General features: G+C 44.9%; 1 protein-coding gene across 2 annotated transcripts in view; it reads right to left on the minus strand.

Annotated features, from left to right (window-relative positions):
- Window positions 1–18,351, minus strand: part of LOC144683047 (dedicator of cytokinesis protein 9-like) — a 304,955-nt gene that overhangs the window by 168,063 nt on the left and 118,541 nt on the right. For both annotated transcript variants that reach the window (XM_078546055.1, XM_078546054.1), the window contains exon 3: window positions 8,866–8,955. In XM_078546055.1, coding sequence (XP_078402181.1) covers window positions 8,866–8,955 — 90 coding nt within the window. The remainder of the gene's footprint in view (window positions 1–8,865; window positions 8,956–18,351) is intronic.

Genomic DNA, 18,351 nt, shown 5'->3' on the forward strand with positions numbered 1-18,351 from the left:
AAGTCCTAGATTTAGGTCTTTTAACCTTCAACCTTGTGACTCAGATACGAGAGCGTCACTCACCGAGCCACGACTGACACAAATCAACATAACCTTCTATTCCTGTTTCCTTCATGTGTTTTTCCAGATTCCCTTTAAAACCTCCTGATACGATCCACCTCAACCACTCCCTGCAGCAGTGAGTTCTACATTCTCACCACTCTCTGGGTAAAGAGGTTTCTCTTAAATTCCTTATTAGATTTATTCATGCCTTAATGTTGCAGCCTTGTTGCTCTTTGACCCAACCAGGATTACTTAACACACTCTGCACCTGTTGTCAAATATCACAAACCTGCTTAAAAGAGCATATCAGGTTACAGGGCCTCCCCAAGACAAAGCTTCTTCAAAGTAGCAGTCCCAGCCACACTGTCAATCTGAGACACAGACTTAGCAATTTGCTGCTTGGGTTCTATACAGTGACTGTTTGAAGATTTTAAACAGTGTCATGTTTAGCTTGGTACTAACAGTATCTGGCATCATATATATATATATAAAATATGCTGCTGCACCCAAAATTACCATTTTGAAGAATCATTTGATACCGAGTATCATCTCCAAATGAATATGGATAAAAATAGGAACAGGAGACCATTCGGCCCTTTCAACCTTTCCCACCATTCAATGAGAAAATGGCTGATCGGTGATCTAACCCCATATTAGCCCCTTTGCCCCATATCCCCTAATACCTTTGAATGCCAAAAATCTATCAATCTCAGATTTAAAATTTACCATTGATCTAGCATCAATTGACATTTGTAGAAGAGAGTTCCAAACTTCCACCACTCCTTTTCTGAAGATATTTTGAAAGGTATTATAACTCGTTGGGTTGCTTTTTGCCTGTGCTTCACATATTATTTATTATAAATATCTGAAGATTGGAAAATAATGCTGACACACAAAATTTTTCATATTTTAATCAAGTCCTCTAATTTAGGCTATATTGATCTTTGACATCTTTAAATGCCCTTATTTTCAAAAGCTAGCACAACCACCAGTATATAAAAATAACTTCTGTTTCAGAAAAGTTTAGAAGTCATTTAAAGCAAAAATATACAAAGTCTGGCTTTCAATCGATGTATGCGATTAAAAGAAAACTAACATTCCTGGTTAGCCAGTGTTGCAAACCCAACACATACGTTAAGTGGCCATATGACAACTCCAGTTGTAACGCTGGACTATGCAGGAGACAGAAGTCCTGAATTCATTTTATGCTCTAAACTGCGATAATTGATCTGAGCCACAGAAGGAGTCGAGACACAATTAGTCTAATCCCCCTCAGCATGTTGGAGTGATGGGGGAGGGGGGTAGGAAGCAGGAAATAAATTAGCGGGGCTTCCGCACTAAAGCAACAACATCAAGTGATCCCAATCTCTTGGACTAATAAATTACGTAGCATAAAACTGCACTGAGTACAGTATAGAGGGTAGAGTTGCCAACTGCGATTAAATATCTTCCTGGAGGAATCATCACAAGACTTGACCCCACACTCTTGCCATTAGTCAACCAACATTTCCATCCTTGTGATGCACTGCCTTCCTAGGCCAATTGGAAAGCAAAAAGACTCATTACCTAATTGGATGATGCTTGACTGTCAGCCAAACTGTCTTTTATCCTCCATTTTTCTTTACCAGATGCAACAATGTTGAAAATGTTGAAAGAAAATGAACAAAAAAACCCATCTTTTTTAACTTCCTTAAGTTTTTTTTCTCCAGGATTGATGACAGCAACGTCCTGGAGATTGATCTTCGATTCCTGGAGGTTCCAGGCTAATCCTGGAGGGTTGGGAACCCGATATTCAGGTGAAGTCATCATTTTTTTTTTGCTGAAAGTACGAACTGCTTTTCAGGTCGCATCCAATCTAACGTGGAGCTGACCCGCCTGGGGCCAGGAAAGCTGCCATGTTCAACTCTAATTCTACCCCCCATTAGCCGGTTTGGGACAGAGCACTGCGATCCTACCCATTGTTCCCAGATTAAAAAGGGGGGAAACTTTCTGCCAGTGTTCCCTAGGCTGCTGGCCATCCCGTTCGCCCCGTTCGGAATGGACTTGTTAGGGAAGAAACGCAAGGGGGAGGTGGGTCAAACTCAGTCGCACTTCCAACTTTGTAACACTGCCCATCTCCACCCCTGCGCGGCTCATCTGCTGCTGAAACCCTTATCTATGCATTTATTGCCTTCAGACTGGGCAGATCCGGTGTTCTCTTTGGCCGCTTTCCTCCCTCAGTAAACTTGAGCTCATCCCAAACTCTGGTGCTCCTATCCTAACTTGCACTTAGTCCCGCTCGCCCATCACCCCTGTGCTCACTGACCTACATTGGCTCCTGGTCTGACAACACTTTGACTTAAAATTTTTCATCCTCACCCTCCCCCTCTCTGTAATCTCTTTCAGTCCCCGAAATTTCAGCGCTCCTCTCGTTCTGACCTCTCGTGCCTCCCTGATTTTCACCCCTCAGCAGCTGTGCCTTCAGATGCCTGAGTCCCAAACTCTGGAACTCCCTTCCCAAATCCCTCTGCCTCTCCCTTCTTTTCCTTTTTTTTATCACGGGATGTGGGCAACATTGGCAAAGCCAACATTTGTTGCCCATCTCTAATTGCCCTAAGCCGTTTCAGAGGGCAGTTAAGAGTCAAGCACATGGCTGTGGGTCTGGAGTCACATGTAGGCCAGACCAGGTAAGGACGGCAGATTTCCTTCCCTAAAGGACATTAGTGAACCAGATGGGTTTTTTATGACAATGGCTTCATGGTAACCATGACTGAGGTCAGCTTTATATTCCACATGAATACTTGACCACAGTGGGATTTGAACCAGAACAGTAGCCTGGGCCTCTGGATTACGAGTCCTTTGACACTATCACTAGGCCATCATCTCCCCTGCTAAGTGCTGCCCAAAACTTCTTTGAACAAGCTTTTGGTCATTTGTCCAAATATCACTTGTGCCTTGGTGCCAAATTTTGTTCAGTTTCACCCCTGTCAATCGTCTTGGGACATTTTACAGGCACTAGATAAATGCAAGCTGTTGCTGTCACAGGCAGATCGCCTGGCAGCACTAATTACCAAGCCTCATGGATGAAAGGAGACCCTAACAAAACAGATACTGGACGGAATTCATACCTCTGCAATACCTCCAGCAAGGAATACATTTTGGCTGCGAGCGTGAAAGGAGGAAACTGAGAAGAAAAACCACGGGACATTTCTGATCCTGCTATCGAGCTTCAGAGGGTGAGCACATTTCTGTTAGAATGTGATGGCTCTCCAACAACAACCTGCATTTATATCGCACCTTTAGCCCAACAAAATGGCACTTCACAGAAGTGATTATCAAACTAAATTTGACACCAAACTACATAAGGAAATATCTGGACAGGTGACCAAAAGCTTGACTGAAGAGGTAGGTTTCAAGGAGCATCTTAAAAGGAGAGAGACAGGGGTTTAGGGAGGGAATTCCAGATCTTCAGGCCCAGGCATGGCCGCCGATGGTGGAGTGATTAAAATCTGTGATGTTTAAAGAAGCCAGAATTGGAGGAGCAAGGTGACAATTCTATCGCACCATTCTTCTGGGGTTATTCCACATGAGTATATGCATGTGACAACTTCATTTAACAATTTCATAAGCAATGCAATAAATTCCAGGGATCTACAGCTATGTAAAACGTGACTGTCCACCAATATCCATTACAAGCCTACCGACTCCCACAGCTACTTCAACTACAGCTCCTCACACCCCGCTTCCTGTAAGGACTCCATCCCATTCTCTCAGTTCCTTCGCCTCCATCGCATCTGTTCTGATGATGCCACTTTCAAAAACAGTTCCTCTGACATGTCCTCCTTCTTCCTTAACCGAGGTTTTCCACCCACGGTGGTTGACAGGGCCCTCAACCGTGTCCGGCCCATCTCCCGCGCATCCGCCCTCACACCTTCCTCTCCCTCCCAGAACCATGATAGGGTCCCCCTTGTCCTCACTTATCACCCCACCAGCCTCCGCATTCAAAGGATCATCCTCCGCCATTTCCGCCAACTCCAGCATGATGCCACCACCAAACACATCTTCCTTTCACCCCCCTTGTGGCATTCCGTAGGGACCGTTCCCTCCGGGACACCCTGGTCCACTACTCCATCACCCCCTCCACCTCAACCCCCTCCCACGGCACCTTCCCATGCAACCGGAGAAGGTGTAACACCTGCCCCTTTACTTCCCCCCTCCTCACCATCCGAGGGCCCAAACACTCCTTTCAAGTGAAGCAGCATTTCACTTGCACTTCCCTCAATTTAGTCTACTGTATTCGTTGCTCCCAATGCGGTTTCCTCTACATTGGAGAGACCAAACGCAGACTGGGTGACCGCTTTGTGGAACACCTTCGGTCTGTCCGCAAGCATGACCCAGACCTCCCTGTCGCTTGCCATTTCAACACTCCACTCTGCTCTCATGCCCACATGTCTGTCCTTGGCCTGCTGCAATGTTCCAGTGAAGCTTAACGCAAACTGGAGGAACAGCACCTCATCTTCCGATTAGGCAACTTTAGATCATGAACTCTCTCCTCCATCCCCACCCCCTTTCCGATCCCCCTTATTCCAATAATTTATATTTTTTTAATATATATATTTTTTCTTTTCCCACCTATTTCCATTATTTTTAAATGTATTTCCATCCATTGTTTTATCTCTACCTTTTAGCCTATTTCGATCCCTTTCCCCCTCCCCCTCCCCCACCCCCACTAGGGCTATCTGTCACTTGCTCGTCCTGCTTTCTACCCTTAATGTCACCATTAGCACATTCCTCAACTAATATCACCACCGTCAACACCCCTTTGTCCTTTTGTCTATGACATCTTTGGCAATCTCTTTGCCTCCACCTATCACTGGCCCTCTATCCAGCTCTACCTGTCCCACCCCCCTCAACCAGTTTATATTCCACCTCATTTCTATTTTTCCTTAGTTCTGATGAAGAGTCATACGGACACGAAACGTTAACTGTGTTCCTCTCCGCAGATGCTGTCATACCTGCTGAGTTTTTCCAGCTATTTTTGTTTTTGTTTCAGATTTCCAGCATCCGCAGTATTTTGCTTTTATTTTATGTAAAACGGGTATTGTTTTCAAACGCTCTTTCCAGTCTAATGAGTTCTATATATAACTCCATCCTGTACAACAGCAAACTCAACATTCCTAAGCGCAAGTATAAACCCCACCTGTTATCATTCAAAAATGTCCACTGTCCATTTTATGCGTCTTTAAAAAGAGCAGTTTGGGGTTCAGAGGTCAAACACTCACTAGATCTGGACATGAAGTCAGAGAACAACAACCTCGTGTGCATTCCAACCTTGCAGGACATTCCCAGTCAATGTTGAAAAGCCTGACGATAAAACTGCCAAACATATTCTAACGTTCTTGATTAGAAAAGCTTATCACTCAAGTATTTAGCTGTACGTGGAGCTTTTGCACCACACGGTAACGAAACTGAGGTTGAGGCTGCTTGGAAATGGGAGGAAAAGCTCCAAGTTATCAGCGCCTGGGTGTTTGGGGTCGTTAGAGACAGGAATTAAGATTAGAAAACAAGTCATAACAATAGATCAGACGGGAGTCAGTGAACTCAACTTCAAAGCACCAGTGTTGGATCACAGCCCTCCAATTAACTCATGAAACTTTCTTTTTACACCTGATAATTTCAAGAATTTCAACACTTTAGATGAAAAATAGGCAAGTGATATTTAGCCCAAATAATGAAAGGGTTTAACTAATTGTAGCAAAGCAGGTGTAGGACTTTTTTTTTAGCTCAGAATGCTACAGGATAAACAAGAACGCTTTAAGCCAAAATATAATAATTTTAGTGGTACATTATTAGGTGCATTTCCATGCCTATTAACAAGGGCACATGATGGTCTAACTCCAACAGTTACTACATATTTACTGCCCTAGGGTGCATCATCCGAGAGGGTTCGTTTTAATTAAGTTTTCCATACATTAGAACTAACAGTATAAGAAATGTTGAAACCCAGTTGGGATAATCTTGCCTTCTTGCCTTCCAGCTCGCAAGGCTGCCATAAAGAACTGCAACATTCAATAAATCCTAACATCCCCACAATCCGAAAACCACTTCAACGGCCGCAGCACAACCCGATGCTTCTCCATCCCTCGAACTGCCTTACACTAGATGTGAAACCCAAGCACTTAAGTACATATAACCTTGTCTATGCATTAGGCTCATCTTAAGAAATATAACTTTGTGGCAACAAAAGAAAACCTAACCATCGCCCCCTGATGTTCAATGGTAATACGATCGCTGAATCCCCCACCATCAACATCCTCAGGGGTTACCATTGACCAGAAATTGAACTGACTAGCCATATAAATACTGGGGCTGCAAGAGCAGGTCAGAGACTAGGAATCCTGTGAGTAACTCACCTCCTGACTCCCCAAAGCCTGTCCACCATCTACAAGGCACAAGTCAGGAGTGTGATGGAACACTCCCCACTTGCCTGGATAAGTGCAGCTCCAACAACACTCAACAAGCTTAACACCATCCAGGACAAAGCAGCCCGCTTGATTGACACCCCATCCACAAACATTCACTCCCTCTACCAAGCACAGTGGCAAAAGTGTGTACCATCTACAAAACGCAATGCAGGAACTCACCAAACCCCCTGAGACAGCACATTCCAAACCCACAACCGCTACCATCTAGAAGGACAAGGGCAGCAGATACATGGGACCTGGAAGCTCCCCTCCAAGCCACTCACCATCTTGATTTGGAAATGTATTGCTGTTCTTTCACTGTCACTGGGTCAAAATCCTTGAACTCCCTTCCTGGGTGTACCTACACCACATGGACTGCAGCAGTTCAAGGCAGCTCACCACCACCTTCTCAAGGGAAATTAGGGATGGGTGATAAATGCTGGCCAAGCCAGTGACACCCACATCCCGTGAATGAATGAAAGTAGGAGATGGATGTAGCATTTATCACCAATCCAAATCACTCCATCTCTCAAATCAGTGGCCTACAGTCAACTATCATTTTCTGATCGAGTACCACCAGGTGCATCATAGGAATTCTCTACCCCAGAGTTCTGGATCCTTATTCGTGGAGAATATTCGAGATGGAGACTGATAGATTTTTGGGCACTAAAAGAATCAAGGGAAATGGGGATCAGGTGACAAAGTGGAGTTGAGGTCGAAGATCGGCCATGATCTTATTCAATGACACAGCAGGCTCGAGCCTGCTCCAAACTGCAACGTTATGTTACCAAAATCCCAAAAGTTCCTTCAGAAGCCATGTGATACCTTGTCCCCCAGTATCTTTGTGTTGGCATTCAACAAAATGGCCATCAACTTCCTCAGTTTGCTTTAATTTCCAGACAGCACGATGAAATCATGGCCGCCTGAACACCCCCCGCCATGACTTTAATCGCCCCACCAATCGTGACCCTGCCTTGAGATGCCGAGACCCTAAGCTCCGGAATTCCTTCCCTAAACCTCTTCACCTCATTACCCCACTTTCCTCCTTATAGAAGTTCCTTAAAACCCACCTCCTTGACTAAAATTTGGGTCGCCAGTCCTAATACCTCCCTTGTGTGGCTCAGTGTCACATTTTGATTGATAATGCTCCTATGAAACTCCTCAGGGCATTTTACTACATTAATGGTGCTAAACAAATGCAAGACGTCATCGAAGATGGACACATCATCTTCTTTTCAAAGTATTTTCATTCTTGCAATGATCAAAAGATCTAAACTTTATTCGCAAAAAGATTTGCAGGTAGAATTCCTGATTTTTTTTCAGATGACTACTGCTGCCTCCTATTCCCCAAGGGGGTTTTCAAAGGGCTCCTTTAGCCCCAAAAACTAACCTTTGTTTCCTCTTCCTTTAATTATTTTTATAAAACAAACCTACACGAAGACAGAAATCACAATTCACATCTCCAGTAGTCCAAATATTCAGTTCATTTACATTTTGAATAAATGGAACTCCCTCCCTAACAGCACTGTGGGTGTACCTACACCACATGGACTGCAGCGGTTCAAGAAGGCAGCTCACTACCACCTTCTCGAGGGCAATTAGGGATGGGCAATAAATGCTGGCCTAGCCAACGACACCCACATTCTATGAAAGAATTTGAAAATTCTATTCAATACGATTAGAACAATCCAAAAGCCACACTAACCTACAAGCAAGAGCACAGGAACAGGAAGGAGCCATTCAGCCCCTCAATCCTGTTCTACCATCCAATGAGATCATGGCAGGTCTGTATCTTCACTCCATCCACCCCCCTTTGTTCCGTAACCCTTAAACACCATCCCAAACAAAAATCTATCAATCTCAGTTTTGAAATTTTCACTTGACCACCAGTATCAACAGCTTTTCGAGGGAGAGAGTTCCGGATTTCCACTCCCCTTTGTGTGAAGAAGTGCTTCCTGACATCACCCCTGTACGGCCTGGCTCGAAATTTAAGGTTCTGCCCCTTTGTCCTGGACCCCCCCCCCACCCCACCCCCCCACCCCACCACCCCCCCACCCCCACCAGAGGAAATGGTTTCTCTCATTCGGCCCTGTCAACTCCTTTGATCAACTTAAACACGTTAATTAGATCACTCCATAATCTTCTATCTGGAATGCACACAAGCCTTGTCTGGGTATCCTGCCTTTATCATTTAACCCTTTTAGCTCCAGTTATCGTTCTGATAAATCTGCACTGTGCCCAGAGCTGAATCCAGCAATAGCGAAGTGTTTACAACAGTTCAGAGGCTAACTCGTTTACATATACAAAAACAAGCCAATAATCACTTTGAAGGCCAACTCTGCAATCAGTACTGCTGACAGCTGTGCTTTGAGGGACTTACTTCTGTAACCAGCAAACTGTGAGCTTCTTTCCTTGCGTTATCGGGCACTGTGGGGAGAAAAGTCCTTCCATGGCGTTTCAGTGTCCCAATCTAATAAAGCAAAAAAAAAAAGCACTTTCAAATAACAGGCAGGCAGAGAGTCAAATATGTCGTGTTGTTCCTTCCACATGATTGTTAAAAATATTGCTACAACTGCCTTTGGACAGGAGTGAGAGGATTCACTCCGTGTTTACCTTGTGTCATTCTTGATGCAACTGAACAGACATTTACAGAAAAATGATTTTGTGTTTTTAGAAAATGGGAACTGTTAAACACGTATGTTTCCTCGTCCTTTTCAGTACATTCGGATGAAGCTGAAAAGGTTATTAACACACACAAACGTACACCTCATCAAATCCAACACTAAGCTTCTTCTTCCTCCAGGAGAAACATCTGTGCCCTCAGAAAGCCTGTTGACCACAAAGCATTATCTCTCGCAGAATTTTCCAGTGATCATTTCAATGCAAAATTTGTCTTGAAATGCAAGTTCAACTTAATCTCTATCTGGGAGACTACTGCCCAAAACCTATTCACATCTATTTTTCAGGATGACTTAGCACAGGATCCAAGTAGATGATATTTTGTATTCTAAAAATAAGAAGCATACACGTTAGATACAATGTGCATCGGTAATAGTTCATCACTCAAATACACTAAAGGATATTACCCCGTCTAAGAATTGGAGGTGACAGAGCTCAGCAACAGGGGTTTTTTTCTTTATCCGTTCATGGGATGTGGGCGTCGCTGGCAAGGCCAGCATTTGTTGCCCATCCCTAATTGCCCTTAAACTGAGTGGCTTGCTAGGCCATTTCAGAGGACAGTTAAGAATCAACAACATTACTGTGGATTCGGAGTTATACATAGGCCAGACCAGGTAAGGATGGCAGATTTCCTTCCCCAAAGGGCATTAGTGAACCAGATGGGTTTTTACAACAATTGATTATAGTTTCACAGTCACCATTCCAAGTTTTATTAATTGATTTTAAATTCCACCAGCTGCTGTGGTGGGATTTGAACCCATGTCCCCAGAGCATTAGCCTGGGCCTCTGGATTACTAGTCCAGTGACATTACCACTACACCACCACTTCCCCAATGAGGTGAGAGAATTTGCAAGTGAAGGACATGCTGGAATTACCGTCAGTTTTTAACAGAGCCACCACTTAGTCAACACAGTTTTGCTGAGGACTCGAGAATTGAGTATTACAGAGGTGACTGTAAAAGCTGACTTGCCCCTCATAATTCTACAATTGTAACTTCCTGCTCCAGTCACCTCCCCTCTGGGTTCTGGATGCTATCCACTTTATCCCAAATCCTGGGGATAACTCCACTGGTCTTACTCCAAAGCCACCCCAACGCCCTCCCCCAGGACCCCCCTCATCCATTCGAGTTAGCTGACTACAGTCACACTTTCACAGGTTCTATCACAAGCTGTTATAGTCCCAACTTCCCCTCTTGTCGTCTTACTTTCTTCCTCAGTGAGTATTGCAAGCTTGCAGTGCAAGTGTCAGTCCAAACTTTCGCACAGAATTGCGTCGAATTCACAGCACAGAACTGTTGTAATATGGGTTCTTTAGATGTCTCAATGATAAGGTCTTGAGACTTGTATGTTTAAACATGAACCCTTTATAGTTAACCTTTAACTATTTACAGATCCCAGGTTACTGTCATGCATGGTGCTGTTATCTCCATGCAGGCTGCTTCCAGACTGTTCTCTCTAGACTGTTTGCTCGGTCTATTACCACCTGACTCGATACATCATACCGTGGGTGGTGCTATTCTCCAGTCCCATATTAATCCTTGCTCTGCCGAGCACCTTTACATTACAATGGCATGCAGGCACGTAACAACATCGTACAATAAGAACCAAGGCCAACCAGTCTGTCCTGGTGTTTATATTCCACATGAGCCTTCTCCCACTTTATCTGCTTCATCTCAGCCTTTCAGCTTATCTTTCTATTCCCTTTTCTCTCATGTACACATCCAGTTTCATTTTGAAAGCCTTAAGCTAAAGGGATAGATGATAACATATGGTAAAGTCACTGAACTCGCAATCCAGAGGCCCAGGCTAATGCTCTGGGGACATGGGTTCAAACCCCACCACAGCAGCTGGTAGAATTTAAACTCAATGAATAAAATCTGGAATTGAAAGCTAGTCTCAGTAATGGTGACTGTGAAACTATCATCGATTGTCATAAAAACCCATCTGATTCACTAGTGTCCTTTAGGGAAGGAAATCTGCCGTCCTTACCCGGTCTGGCCTACATGTGACTCTAGATCCACAGCAATGTGGTTGACTCTTAACTGCCCTCTGAAATGGTCTAGCAAGCCACTCAGTTCAAGGGCAATTAGGGATGGGCAACAAATGCTGGCCTTGCCAACGACGCCCACACCCCATGAAAGAATAAGAAAAAGCTATTGACCTCAACTACTTCCTATGGTAGTGAGTTCCACATTCTAACCACTCTGTGCGTAAAGAGATTTCTCTATTTTCTTGTTGGATTTATTAGTTATTATTATTCACTCTACTGTATTTATGGCCCCTAGTTTTTGGTTCTCCCTCAAGTGGAAACTTCCTCTCCATATCTACCCTCCCCAACCCATTCAGAATTTTAAAAACAGGTTACTGCCACTTCCCTTTTCTCAAAAGGCTGACCTCAACTTGGTCATTTTTTTCTTGATAAACTTGGTGTCTTCTCTTTGTGGTTGCAGAGATAAGGAGGAGGGGACGAGGCCACGGAAGGATTTGAAAACAAGGATGAAAGCTTCAAAATCAAGACTTTGCCAGAATGGGAGCAAACATAGGGCAGTGAGCACAGGGGCACTGAGTGAATGGGACTTGGAGAGTGTCAGGGCAGGATGGGCAGGTTTGGATGAGCTCAGATTTACGGATAGGGAACCATACTGTCAAAGAAAAATCAGATGAAGGTAAAATCAGATGAAAGAGGGGATGATTTGAATCAGTTACCTGATCGTACAGAATCTGATTACTGATGAAAAGATAGACACGTTGCCAAAGTTTTCATCTTGCACTCATCAGGACAAACAAAAGAATGGTAAATATCAAACGATCACAACAATTTATACTACAGGAGAAAAGGGTGCTGATTGGTTAGCAAGTCAACTCAGATTGGCTGAGGCGTTGCTATGGAGAAAGCAACAGGAACTATAAGCTCCCCAACCTCTTGGGTATTTGAAAGGAGGTGCAAGGCCTGAACACATTCATTTTGTCTGCAGAGAACTGGTCCCTGCGTTTGAGTGTATGCCGCTTCTCCTTGTCGGTGACAGCTGACCCTCGGAATCGAGGATGGCGTCCGTCAGGCTTGGTGAGACTTCAGATGACTGAGGAGCCCAATCCTGGATCCACATGTTGTTCTGCAGTGGGGGGCACGGTATTGCGCAGGGGAGTGGAAATCGCAGTCCCGGGTTGGCTTCCTTCTCCTCCCTCTGCCGCCATTGTTCCGCCTCGCTGTCGAGTTTCTGAGCCTCGAGGGGCTTGCGCCTTGATGGACCAGGTGGTGCCATGCTGAGCGATCGGCAGCATTCTCCTCCCAGTCAGCGGTGTTAATTCCTCTGTGCTTTAGGGTGACCTTGAGTGTATCCTTACACCTTTTCCTTTGGCCGCCCTTTAAACATTGGCCCATGGAGGCCTGTGAGGAGAGAACCTGCTGAGGGAGGCGGTTTTCGGGGATCCAGACGCACTGGCCCGTCCATCGGAGTTGGTTCCGCAAGAGCAGGGCTTCAATGCTGGTAGACGCAGCTTCATGGAGGACGTTTACGTTAGTCCGGCCGTGCTCCCATTTGGTCCCCATGATTCGACACAAGCTGATGGAAGCTCTCATGGATCTTAACTTGGCGTCGGTAGACAGTCCATGTTTCACTGCAGTAGAGAAGGATGGTCAACACAACGGCCTGAAAAACCAGAACCTTTGCTGATGTGCAAAGACATGTTAGCGCAGCTTGAAGGCGGCTGCACTGGCACAGTTGACTCGGTGTTGGACTTCCTCATCGATGGTTGGCCCTTGGGAGAGGTGGCTGCTGAGATAAGGGAAGCTCTGCACATACTCCAGACCCATCTGCATAGATGGAGCAGGGGGTGCTCAACTGGCCCGGGGAAGGGCCTTCGTCTGGGCGATGTTTAAGGGCGAGGTGTTGAAGACAACAAGCATCCTTTGCACGTTGTCTACAGAGTGAGCCATCACGCAGCAGGGATCTGCAAACTGAAGGGCGTGGGTGTCCACGGTGGTGAGTTCTGTTTTTGCCCGGAAGTGACCAAGGTCAAAGAGCTTCCCGTCCAGAGGATACTGAATGTTGACGCCAGGTGGTAGCTCATCTCAAATGAGGTGGGCGATGACGTTCACCATTTACCTGATCAAGGTGACGGGGGTGGGGGGGTGGTGCAATCACACAACCTTGTTTGACCCCGATCCGGATGTGAAAGGCGTCAGTTTCAAACCCTCCACTTAGGACGGTGGCGGCCATATAGTCATTCAGGAGTATCAAGGTGGTGACAAACTTCAATGGGCATCCAAAGTGTTGGAGGATGCTGCATAGAGCTTCATGATTTAATCAAACGCTCTGGTCGGGCTGCTTCTAGTACACATAAGTGAGCCATGCTACGAGTTTGATTGATTACCTTAAATTGATTGTTAGGGTAGTTATTCGCGCACTCAGGGGTGTTCAACAAGTGCTGCCCAATTGCAGAATCATATCTAACAGCAGTTTCGCTTTAGGTACTGCAAGCGTGGGCTGGTTGAGTATGGTCTGTCTGTCTTCCGCCTATGAGGAAGACGTGGAGGGACATGTTTTCCCTCTCAGCAATGTTGGAGCAAATCTTAGTGGCCTGCTCTGCAGTAGCTGCATGCAGAATGAAGGTGGCTGGTTCCAGGGCGCTAGGTTTTAAACACATTTAAATAATTTCCCTGGGTGGTTCTGTGGCAATTGCTCATTGGAATCTTAATTTTTTTTAAAAAATGAGTCAAGTTGTTTTTCATGAGCTCAAATATCTCACTGACAAAATGTAAATCATTCAAGCTTAGTTAACTCAAAAGACAGTGTTTCAGATTATTCTCCCCAACAGACACCAGCTGTTGTGGTATCACTCTCGGAGATATGATACTTTGAGGGTTGCAGCAGTCCAGATGCACACTAGACTTTCATTATGATGGATACAAACAGGTGCTGGATTTAACAAAACATCCAATGGACACTTGGGTTACCGATTAATAAAAAAGTTCCATCAGCAACGTCTAAAACGCCATCAACACTTTTCATACCAAGCCACATGGCCTTAGAGGGATAGTCCCAGGTGGATTCACCAGAGGAAGGCACACATTAGCGCCCCAACGGCAAAATAATCAGGCTATTTGGGTGAAGGTTCAGGTTGCAACATTATCCTTCCATTATTGTTAATAACTGCTCTCCACTGACAGACACAACTTTTACACTTCACAACAGCCAACTTTAAATCAAAAAATAACTCAAGATAACTCCAACTTTCAACAACTACTGATGTAATGGCACGTTCCGAGGCCATTCTCACAGGAGCATTATAAAATAAAGTGTAACCCCCAGCCACGCAAGGGGGTATTAGGTCAGAGGGCCAAAGCTTGGTCAAAGAGGTCGGCTTTAAGGAGTGTCTTTGAGAATGAAAGTGAGGTAGAGAGGCGGAGAGGTTGAGGGAGGGAATTCCAGAGCTTGGGAAATGCAAGACTTGCTTCCTTTAATATTTAATGAAAGGGAGTTAAAATCAAGCTGGATCCTTCCAACAAAACAGGACCAGGAGGCACAAAAGGAAGTTTTTGAAAACCATTTAAAACAGGCATCAGGAAAATTTCTTTAGTCAATTAACGATTATATACCTTAAAGAAATAATCAGTTTAGCTGGGCTTATAAATAGTCAGGTGAAAATTAATCTATTTAAATGGGCCGAGTAATCGTTTGCTCATTCCTGACTTTTTAAAAAAAAAATGATTGAAGCAGCACGTTAGCAAAATAGTTTCCACATTGTGCTCAGCTCAGTACAGCGCAGCAGGCTGATACAGACCGCTGCTGCGGCTGTGTTCAGATAAGCACACTTCAGTTACAGATGTTCACTGTGGAAACGGGTGAATTGTAATTAGCAGCAAATTCCTGTGCAGTGCAAGCACCCGAATGTTCCAAGCAGCAGTCAGACAGGTTACTGAAATGCTAACCAGCTAAACCGCAGGCAGGTTACTGAAATCCTAACCAGCTAAACCGCAGGCAGGTTACTGTCACTCAAGTTCAGATCGGCTGGGGAACAATGGAACCCGCACGTTACGGACATATTGGGGGCTGTCTTTTTTATTTGTAAACAGGAGACCTTATTTTCAAAAATGATCGTTGTATCTACTGAAAAATTTCCCAGTAGCATGTCGAGTTCTTTATCCACCTTCCATAGTGGCAGAGAAAGCGTTTTAAATCCAGGATAGAATTGCACATCATCTTTCAATCACAGAGATGCAGCGATTTCTCTGCCACTCTGCATTCTTTCATGGCATCCCTGGCAGTGCCAGCATTTATTGCCCATCCCTAATTGCCCTTGAGAAGGCTCTGAAGTCCATGTGGCATGGGTGCACCCACAGCGCTGTCAGGGACGGAGTTCCAGAATTTTGACCCAGCCACAGTGAAGGGACGGCCGACATAGTTCCAACTCAGAATGGCGTGTGACCTGGAGGGGGACTTGCAGGTGTTTAACAGGGAGACGCACAGTGACTGGTCTATGATGAACTCATGGAAACCTGAGGGAAGAAAGGAAGTGAGCTACAAGGGGGTTGCATCAGTGATCCCGACTCAGTGAACGCTGCGCACAGAGCAGCACTGTAACAAGCTGTCCCTTGTTTGAAATTGTGAAAGGTACTGGGTGAAGTGAAGGCTGATCTGTAGTTTGCAATTTGCGAGCGAGTCCGTGGCTTCAGTCCGTGGTTTCAGACTGTGGTTTACCATGCAATTTATTTGGGTCTTTTCATTACAGACGCCCACTTCTTGGGATTGTTCGTTTATGTAGGATTCACTTTATGTGGATTTGTGTACAGTACCACAGCTTCTTGAAGTGTGTGTCTGCAAACTGTGATTGTAAAAATATACAGCAGCCAGAAAGAACATGATCTCATTTCTTCCTATGCTTCCTGTTAAATGAGTAAAAGCTTCAGAAAATTCTGAAATTGTACTTCTGGGTCCAACTACCGACTAGAACGGAAAAAAATATAGATCCACGGTAGATTCAAAGAAGAGCAGGGGACAATATTTATCCCTCAGCCAACATCACAAAAAACAGACCATCGGGTCATTTATCACATTGCTGTTTGTGGGAGCTTGCTGTGCACAAATTAGCTACTGAGTTTCCTACATTATAACAGTGGCTACACTATTTTTAAGGCAGACGTAGATTGATTCCCTTTCTTAACAAGAATCTAAGGTTATTGGGGGGAAGGTGGGAATGTGGAAAGTGAAACACAGACAGATCAGCCAGGATCTCGTACTGAATGGTCTACTCTGCTCCTATTTCATATGTTCGTCATTTGTTTGTGGAAGCTTTCTGTGCACAAATTAGCTGCTAAATTTCCTATATTACAACAGTGACTACACGCCAAAACTGCTTCACTAGCTGTAAAGCACTTTGGCACATCTTGAGGTCGGGGAAGGTGCTATATAAATGCAAGTTCTCTCTTTCATTTGTAGTAACAGTAGTGTTTTTCTTTCTTAACAGAATGACATGGCTATAATCCACTTCAGGAGAGGTCCAAAGGAAAAACAAGAAAGAAAACCTATGTAAGACGAGGAAAGAGAAATTCATTTTGTGTTTTAAATAAAGCCACCCCAGCCAACTGAGCAGAAGACCCTGTAAAATGTGAAGATTCACTAAAAAAGATGTTGCCTTTTTGAATTACTTAGGAGCTTGGGGAGCCCATAATTATCCATTGCTTCTCCAAGGTAAGGCCTCAGCCCATCAGAGTGGACTTGCCAACCAACCATTGTTAGTGCTTGTTTGAAATTTGACATTCTTGCATTTATCATGATGAGTGCAAAATGAAAATCTTCGGCAACACGTCTCTTTTTTCAGCAAGATTCAAAAATGAAAGTGTTCACTTTCTGATTGGTGTGGGGAGGCGAGGCACCATGAGGATGGACATGTCACTTAACCAATGGTAAGTGGGATCGTGGGGCGTTTGAAAGCAGGAAGTCATGTGACCAAACGTCCAGGAACCGGTCCAACCAGAGTTGGGAGCCCATGTATAAGGCAGCACATTGTGTGTCAGTGGCACTTTACAAACATCTGTAATATATGTGATTCTAGAATAACATTCCCCACTGTCCACCAAACTGCAGAATGCAAAAGTTTAACTAAAAAGCTGCAGTAATGGCAACAAAAGTGGTAGCAATAAGTGATGAAAGAACTATTCAAAGTTGTCTATGCATTTGAATTGAGCAAGGAATATCACTTGAGAGGTTCCTGAGTTGTACAAGCAGGGATAAAATTAATGCTTGTAGAACTGGATGCAACACTGCAAAGTTGCTGTTTCATATCACAACAGTGGGGAGGCGATGGTGTAGTGGTACTGTCGCTGTACTAGTAACCAGGGTAATGCTCTGGGGACCCAGGTTCGAATCCCGCCACGGCAGGATTCAGTAAAAATCTGGAATTAAAAGTCTAATGATGACCATGTCGATTGGTCTGGCCTACATGTGACTCCCAACCCACAGCAACTTGGACTCTGAAATGGCCTAGCAAGCCACTCAGTTGTCACAAAAAAGGAATGAAACCGGACAGACCACCCGGCATTGACCAAGACACTGGAAACGACAATGGCAATCTCAGCCCTGTCGACCCTGCAAAATCCTCTTTACTAACGTCTGGGGGCTAGTGCCAAAATTGGGAGAGCTGTCTCACAGACTAGTCAAGCAACAGCCTGACATAATCATCCTCATGGAACAGATAATGTCCCAGACTCCACCATCACCATCCCTGTGTATGTCCTGTCCCACCGGCAGGACAGACCCAGCAGAGGTGGCGATACAGCGGTATACAGTCAGGAGGGAGTTGCCCTGAGAGTCCTCAACATCGACTCCAGGCCCCATGAAGTCTCATGGCATCAGGTCAAACATGGGCAAGGAAACCTCCTGCTGATTAACACCTATCACTCTCCCTCAGCTGATGAATCAGTACTCCTCCATGTTAAACATCATTGGGAGGTGGCAAGGGTGCAGAAGGTACTCTGGGTGGGGGACTTCAATGTCTATCACCAAGAGTGGCTCAGTAGCACTACTACTAACTGAGCTGGCTGACTATTGGTGGTGGTGAGGGAACCAACAAGAGGGAAAAACAGACTTGACCTCATTTTCACCAACCTGCCTGTCACAGATGCATCTGTCCATGACAGTATCGGTAGGACCATCGCAGGGTCATTGTGGAGATGAAGTCCCACCTT

Source organism: Cetorhinus maximus, chromosome 7 (assembly GCF_964194155.1).
Source record: "Cetorhinus maximus chromosome 7, sCetMax3.hap1.1, whole genome shotgun sequence".
Taxonomy (NCBI): domain Eukaryota; kingdom Metazoa; phylum Chordata; class Chondrichthyes; order Lamniformes; family Cetorhinidae; genus Cetorhinus; species Cetorhinus maximus.